This window comes from Elaeis guineensis, chromosome 12 (genome assembly GCF_000442705.2).
Source record: "Elaeis guineensis isolate ETL-2024a chromosome 12, EG11, whole genome shotgun sequence".
Taxonomy (NCBI): Eukaryota; Viridiplantae; Streptophyta; class Magnoliopsida; order Arecales; family Arecaceae; genus Elaeis; species Elaeis guineensis.
In genome coordinates, this window is record NC_026004.2 from 1,727,902 (window position 1) to 1,735,517 (window position 7,616).

Sequence of the window (7,616 nt, forward strand, 5' to 3'; positions counted from 1 at the left end):
TAACCGACGACGGTTCATGTTCCCAAAGAGACGGTGGTTCGTGTTCCCAAGGAGACGGCGGTTTGCATTCTCAAGGAGTCATCCGACACCGGATTGCTCGTTAGTACGGTTGTCAGAGTCAGAGCATGACGTGATGGAAAATCACTCCTTTCGTCCGAAGCCGTCGCCCACGTGGAAACATTGGCCAATACGACATCCGACTCAGGAGTGGGGGGGGCAACTGTTGGGATATACCGACCGACCCCTGTACACCGACTCACCCTCGGACTGGTCCGATCGATACTCGACTCTACTGATCGGACTGACGGACGACTCCGACGGACGACTCCAATGACGACTCCGATGACGACTGTCGATAATGGCTGCCGACGATATCCGACTGAAGATATGTCGGCCGAATAGACCCATACTGTTCCCGACCGACCGAGTGGCCGAGCTCGAATCACCGACTCACTGTCGGGGGTGGCAGCCGACGTCCGACTTCTGCAAGGCACCAGACCAGCCGACGGTATCTCTGGATCATCACCCGACGTTCCGGTAGTCGAATACCGACATATAGTCGGCCAGCCCACCCAAACACCGTACAACCGCTATGGGCAGTTGTCCTGTCAAAGACATGTGGTATGGCCACCCTGGGGCATTGTCCTGCCAAAGATATGGATTAATCCCAGTGACTTGACAACCCACGACGACTTGACAGCCCCCAGTGATTTGACAACTCTTCAGTTGTCTGCACCATTAATGACGGGACCATACTGCATTCTACTATAAAATGGGGTAAGACAACAGTCTTGATAAGTTTGGAGCAAGCTTTCTCAAACTCTCTGAAGCGCCTCTTAGCTCTTGAACTCTCTCTCTCTCCCCTCCCCCCTCGCTGAGTCCCTGATTTTCCACTGTTGCCTATTCTCCTCTTTGACTTGACCGTTGGAGGGTCCCTGCCGGAGGCATCTCCGATCTGTGAAGATTTTTCTTGCAGGTGCGCGACACCGACGATCTAGCGATGGAGGGATTGGCCGCAACAATCATCATTATTTTCAATAGTGTTTTAAGATGGGATATTGCTTTAGAGTAGCGTAGTGCAAATTTTGTGTATTTTGTAAACATCGGAGATGCATCCAAAGACGGTGCCACATATAGGAAGCTTTGTTAGAATTCCAGAAGATGACGAGAGCGTTGCAAATATGAGCGTTATGCCATGGTTGATGCCTTGGATGGTAGCCATTTTGAGAGTGGATTGTTGATGAGAGTTTATGTTATTGTTGAATGTTTATTCTCAGAAACCAACCTCTCTCTTCCCCCAAAAAAAATCACGAAAGAAGGAAATTGTATATCATTATTGAAGCCAAGTCCTATTATATATACTGTGATCAACAGTTCTACTGAAGAGAAGGATATGGACGATGGATGATGCTGCGTGCACATGCAAGTAACTATTTGCAAGCACATAAATCTGTCGTTCATTCGATTGATGCTTGTGCAACACAAGAGAGGGAACAAATTTTCGTAGTCGAAAGATGTAATCCTCAAAGAGCTCCTTCCGGAAGTGCTGCGGATGCTTTTTTTTTTTTCTTTCCCTCGAGTTTTTGAGTCCCACCACAGATGAGTTGTTTTCCTATAGTTTTTATCCGAATTCCCAACGGACTTGTTGCACCCCATCATCCAACCTGCTGCGTATCGCAGTTATCTCTTGGGGTGCCGGAGCGGGTGGAATGCTTCGAGGCGAAGGAATTCCTGCCAAACCGTCTCCCTATATAAATCCCCCTTTTCTCTCCATCCAAAGCGAAAACCAGAAGAGAGCATATATATATATATATATATATAGAGAGAGAGAGAGAGAGAGAGAGAGCGATCGATTGATCGATCGATGGAGATGGGAACGGGCCGCGGTGATATCTGCACTCTGCCGGAGGGTTGCGTCTCCCACGTGATCTCTCTGACGTCGCCGGTCGATTCTTGCCGGTCGGCGGCGGTCTGCACTACCTTCCGCTCCGCCGCCGTGTCCGACACCGTGTGGGAGCGCTTCCTACCGCCCGATTACCGGTCGATCCTGTCGCGGGCCGTCCATCCGTTGGAGTACTCGTCCAGGAAGGAGCTCTTCGTCCGCCTTTGCGAACCCATCCTCATCGACGACGGCAACATGGTACTTCACCATTACTGCTACTCTTCCTTCTTCCTCTTTCCCCATTTACGAATTTTAATTGTTATTTATACCCAAATCTAGGGTTTCTCTTTGTTGGTTTTTTCTGCTGAGGCATGTTTGGTTGGGGGGAGTTAGACTCTAAAATATAAATGGGAATAGGTGAGTCCTATTTCCTCCATTTGATTGGGGTTGGGGAGAGTCTTAGGAATGCCTCCATCTCCTAAAACCCAATTCCTATTTTTCTCTGGTATCCAAATCCTATTTCCGATAAATATGGCCATTCCAGTTCCCATTCCAATCATTTGGATTCCGATTCGGGATGAAATCTAAGCAAGCATGCATGAAAGAGCTATTCTTTAAAATTAATGAAATCTGTGGTCGATATTCCGGACGTATGTTAGGGATTGGTGTCTCACGGATTTGGTTTAGCCTAGATGTCCTTAGATCTACGCCATGGATTTGATGGGCTTCAGTGGTTGTGAACCGTTAGATTAAAGGATATTTTTTTTCTTTATTTTCAAAAATAATTATTTGGTTTATGTCCCGGGTGAAGACTTCAGTGGCCTACATTCTATGCGTTGCGTTTGGTAAATTGCCGGGCAATTTTAGAACGTAATATGGATTGTCTTCAAAATAGAATCCTATTATTAAACTATCAGTAATGTTAATTACTGTGTTTGATACACGCAGGTAACGTTGCAATAAAATTATTAAAAATCTTGATTGATATGTTTGGTATGACAATCAGAGTATCAGTAATATGAAATCAAATTTTCAAAGCATCCCCATAAAATTTTGTGGAATTTGGAATTATTGGGAATGAGTTTGGTTTTATTTTCTAAATTTAAATTAAAATTTTCAAAATACGTCTGGCGAGAAAAGAAAACCCTCGAGACGAGTCCTATCGTCCTGGCCTCCGACGTCAGGACCCGCCGCCCGTGAGCGCCAGATCGGCGGCGTTTCCATACTTGATGATTGCTGGCAGCTGTTGGAGTGTCGCGAGGTCGACGGCGAGGATCAGGTCAACCTGTTTGACGAAGAAGGTATTCTCGGAGCAGCACCGGATGTCGCAGACAGTGATGAGGTCGACCCTGCTGTTGATGTAGGCACCGTAGATCTCCGTCACCACTGGCTTCTGGCAATGCTCAATGGTCGAGATTGCATTGTACAGCACAAGGATTCATCGACGGAGGGGCTCGCAGATGGCAGCTGGGTCGTCGAAGGAGGGGGCGGCGGTGATGGAGGTGAGGGAGGAGAGGTCGATGCCGGTGTAGAAGTGGAGGTTGTAGCCGGAGATGACGAGGGTACAGACGGAGGGGAGGCTGTCAAGGGCTGAGAGGGCGCGGGGGAATATGGGGAAGAAGGGGAGGGTGAGAGTTGGGCCATCGAGAGAGGGGTGACGGTTAGACGACGAGTTTTGTACGATTTTTTTTAAGAGATAATTTTGTCCAAAATTTTGATTGCAATATTGTCAAAGAAATAGTAATTTGGATCGCTACCCTTTCTCAAAGGCTATTTAGATGGTCTCATAGGAGGCAATATAGATTGCCAAGATAATTTGGATTGTCATCCAAAAAATATATGAAACGCAATAATTCAGTAGATCTACTTTAAATTACTGATAATTTGGATGGATTGTCAGCTACAAATGTAACCTAAAGTATTGATGGTGAGCCGTACATGTTGTCTACTTGTTTAAATAGGTAATGCCAGCGTTGGTCGGCAACTTGCGGCCGACTATATGTAGGCATCGTCCAGTAGTATTCACTCAAACTTAGAGCCATTAGGGAGTTGTCACCAATGATGCGCTTCTCACGCGATATTCTTTTTCTCTTTTTTTGGTTCTTTCTTTTTTTTTTTTCTTTTTTTCTGGGCAAGATAATCTTCTTTGCAGCAGCTTTGCCAATGCTAGACGCTAAACTTGATTTTGATTTGCAGAGTTTCTCATTGGAGAAATCGAACGGTGCAAAGTGCTACATGCTGTCTGCCAGACAGCTGTGTATTGTATGGGGGGATACTCCCGAGTATTGGAGGTGGCATCCTCTACCCGATTCCAGGTTTTTGCTTTCTTTCCTTAATCCTCTTCATTGGTTACTTAGTTGATTGATTATTCCGGCCACTTGTTGCTACTTATTGTATTTATTGGATTTTTCCTTTTTTCTTTCTCCATTTTGTTACTTAATATGATTGTTGGATTTTTCCCTAATTGTTGCATATTTTTGCCCAATCATGTGGTGAATTATAAGTTGCTAGCTCATGAAGCCAAAGTCACAGGTGGCCCTCTCAGTTTTACTGGCACTTCGATCCTTAAACAATTAGTAGCTTGATTCCCCTTTTTGGTTATATATCTTTTGTTAATAAATAAGATTGAGTGAGAATTGAAGATAGGTTGGAATTATGTTTTTGTAATGTCATATATAATATGCGACAGAGAAGAAATCACAAACCCCTTTCTCTTATGTTATAGAATTACGAGTGGTGGCTCCATGTTAACTCCATGTGATTGCTAGGACAGTCCTTTTGATTGGGGTCCTAGATCTGACCCAGCTAGATATGACCAATATTCACGATTGCCAGTAACTCGATATGTTGGAGTCATACAGGTAATTATACACCAAATCCATTGCATAAATGTGTAAAAATTGATGTTTAGAGGGGAAATAATTTTACTGTATGCGACTGAGAACGAGGATGAATCTCAAGTCCAATTGTATGAGCTCGATAGAACAACTAGAGGATATCCAAGTAAATTGGGCACCCTCGAGGTGATCCTTTTCAGGTTCCTTCAGGCTGCACAGCAGCAAAGCCGGTAGCTTTTTTGCCATGTGAAGGAATGATCGGGCCAGCTAAGGAACACACTTTGCCATGCAGCCACTGTCTTAGCAAGGTTCCCTGCCTTAACAATCATAACTGTTTAGTTCTCATGCAAGCAATTTGGCTTGGTTAATAGTTTATAATTGCCTTTGACTTATGTAGGCCTTAACCACCAGTCATTTTAAGTTACTCTCTCCAATTCTACTTGAGCTTGCATCCAACCCCAATTACAGAGATGCAACTGAACTTCCCAAAAGCCTGTACAATTTGCACATGTGCTGCTGCTTTCCACTAATTCAGCGTTAGAACTTTTTCAGATACTACAACAAGTTATTGGTACTATCCTTCCCGTATTTCATCTTTATTTGAACATAATGTGCAACATAGTAAGCTAATGGGCTTGTTTATATTTTGTTGCATTCTCCAGCCTGTTCCACTTTTATCTGATGATATACTGGTGCCAATTATGAATCCTACCTGAGAGTAGGGTAATTAGATGGACTAAAATTGGAAATCTTGCACTGGGTTTTAGTAAGCGCTTACTGGAAGCTTGAAAATACGGCAACTTCCTGACCTCAATCTTGAACAATGAACCATGTAATGCATTTTGATTATTTTCATGGAATAAGATGGTCATCCTTCAAAAATTAATATTGTAAGTACTGCGACAGTCAGCTTCTTAGCATCAAGAATTAAGCAGTTTGTTAATTGGTTGACATTAGAGAGTGCAACAACTAGAGTACTGATTTTGGAACAGATTTACAATGGAGTTTTATTTAAAAAACTGAAAATATGCTGGTAAATCGTGTAATTTGGCTCTCTGCCTCTTTTGTTTGGCCTCAAAAGGAATTCTATGCTTAATTTCAGCATTGTTTTTTGTGCCTGAATTGTTGACGTTGTTCTTTTATGATGACATGTAGACCTTCCTGCTCTAGCTTAGTGGTACCGAGAACAAATGAACTTTTCTTTTGTACTGTTAAAATTGTTCGAACTATCTTTTACTGTTATGGATGTTATCATGGCATTCCTAACAAGAACGTAACCTTCTCCTCCAAAAGGTTTTCAGAGGTTGCTGAGCTCGTAGACGTTTGCTGGTTGGAGATCCGAGGCAAAATTGAAAGCAGCATACTTACTCCTAAAACAACCTATGCCGCCTATTTCATATTCAAAGTAGCTCAGAATTCACGAGGTCTGGGCTTTGTGAATCAGGAAACAACAGTGAAACTGGGAGCCCAGGTGTGCACACATACTGTGAATGTACAACCCATTGTTGCTGAGAGACAGAGGAAAAGACATCGTCGGCATTTCCTGAATCTGATTTGGGATGCCATGCTGGAGGGGCATGCTGATGCGGATGAAAACAAGCGTGCAGCTAGAGCCCCTCAGGCAAGGGCTGATGGTTGGATGGAGATGGAGATGGGGGAATTCTACAATGATGAGGGTGAGGATGGGGAAGTGGAAATGAGTTTGATGGAGCTGAAAGGAGGGCATTGGAAGTCTGGACTCATCATCCAAGGCATTGAGATGAGGCCTAAGAAGTAGGCACGATAGCTTTTATGTGTGGGCGTCTGGATTGCCTTGGCTGCTGTAAGTAGATTAGTAATTATAAATAAACAAGAAATGTTGTATGCTTTGCAGCTTTGGACATTCTCAAACAACTAATGGAAACTTTTAGTTCCTGTGTGTCTTGCAGTGTAGCAGACATGGTTTCTGTTTTCTTTCTTAAATCTCTTTATATGAAGATATCCCTATATTAACCTTTGTCTAGCATGACAGAAGAAGTATCTTTCGTGTGAAAGAAAGATTCACCTTCCTTTGTGCGAATCACCATTGGATCGCACAATGGCCACCTTGAGATCTGTATAGGCAGATGAATGAAGACATTCTGAGTGCTTTGAGATCTGTGTGGAATGCAGTCCAATGGTAGTTATCATGCAGGAAGATAAATCATTCTTTGGCATGAAAGATGCAACTTGAACGCTGTCTAGCAAGGTCTAATAGTTCTATTTTAGTCTGTTTATTACCAAGGAAATGTATCTATTCTGCTTGATAAGACCAATTACAAATTGGTTGGAAATGGGGTATCAGCAGGTTGGCGAACTTGAAAGATTCTAATTGAACCTATGTTAAACTGCTAGGATTCATGCTGTTTATCATTGATGTATGCATCTAGACAATCAAGCAATTGGGATATCAAGCTTTAGATACACGTGCTCCATTCTCGGTTCAGAGGGGCTGTGTTCAAGTCTTGTGAGATACTTTCTTGAGTGTTCTGACATAGGGATGATCTTAGCATCATTTTTTTCTTTTTTTGAAATGATTCGTGTAAATCCAAGATTCATTCCCTAAATGAATACATGGTATGTTAAAATGAGAGTTTTGAAATCTGAAAATAATTTTTCTCGTTAACGTTGGTCGCACTTTGTATTGGAAAATATCTTCCTATTTTCCTGAGAACATGCGTTGGTTGTTTTACAAACTTTCTTGCTCACCTTAGCTACCTTATGTGCCTTTTCTTGATTCTTTTCCCATGGAATCTTACTCTTTTGTGGAACTCCTTTGTTGAATTCCATCTCTTTCTATAATTTGATTCCAGTATAGACTTGAACTCTATCATTATGGCTGTAAACAAGCTAAAACATGAGTGAGTTAAGTCTAACTG

The 7,616-nt window shown here is 42.9% G+C and overlaps 1 protein-coding gene across 1 annotated transcript; it reads left to right on the forward strand.

Annotated features, from left to right (window-relative positions):
- Positions 1 to 1,394: 1,394 nt before the first annotated feature.
- LOC105055729 (putative F-box protein PP2-B12) lies at positions 1,395 to 6,638 on the forward strand. The gene is made up of 3 exons (XM_010937683.4): positions 1,395 to 2,140; positions 4,079 to 4,197; positions 6,013 to 6,638. The coding sequence occupies exons 1-3, from the start codon at positions 1,865 to 1,867 to the stop codon at positions 6,494 to 6,496; spliced, it is 879 nt and encodes a 292-aa protein (XP_010935985.1). The 5' UTR covers positions 1,395 to 1,864; the 3' UTR covers positions 6,497 to 6,638.
- The last annotated feature ends 978 nt before the right edge of the window (positions 6,639 to 7,616 follow it).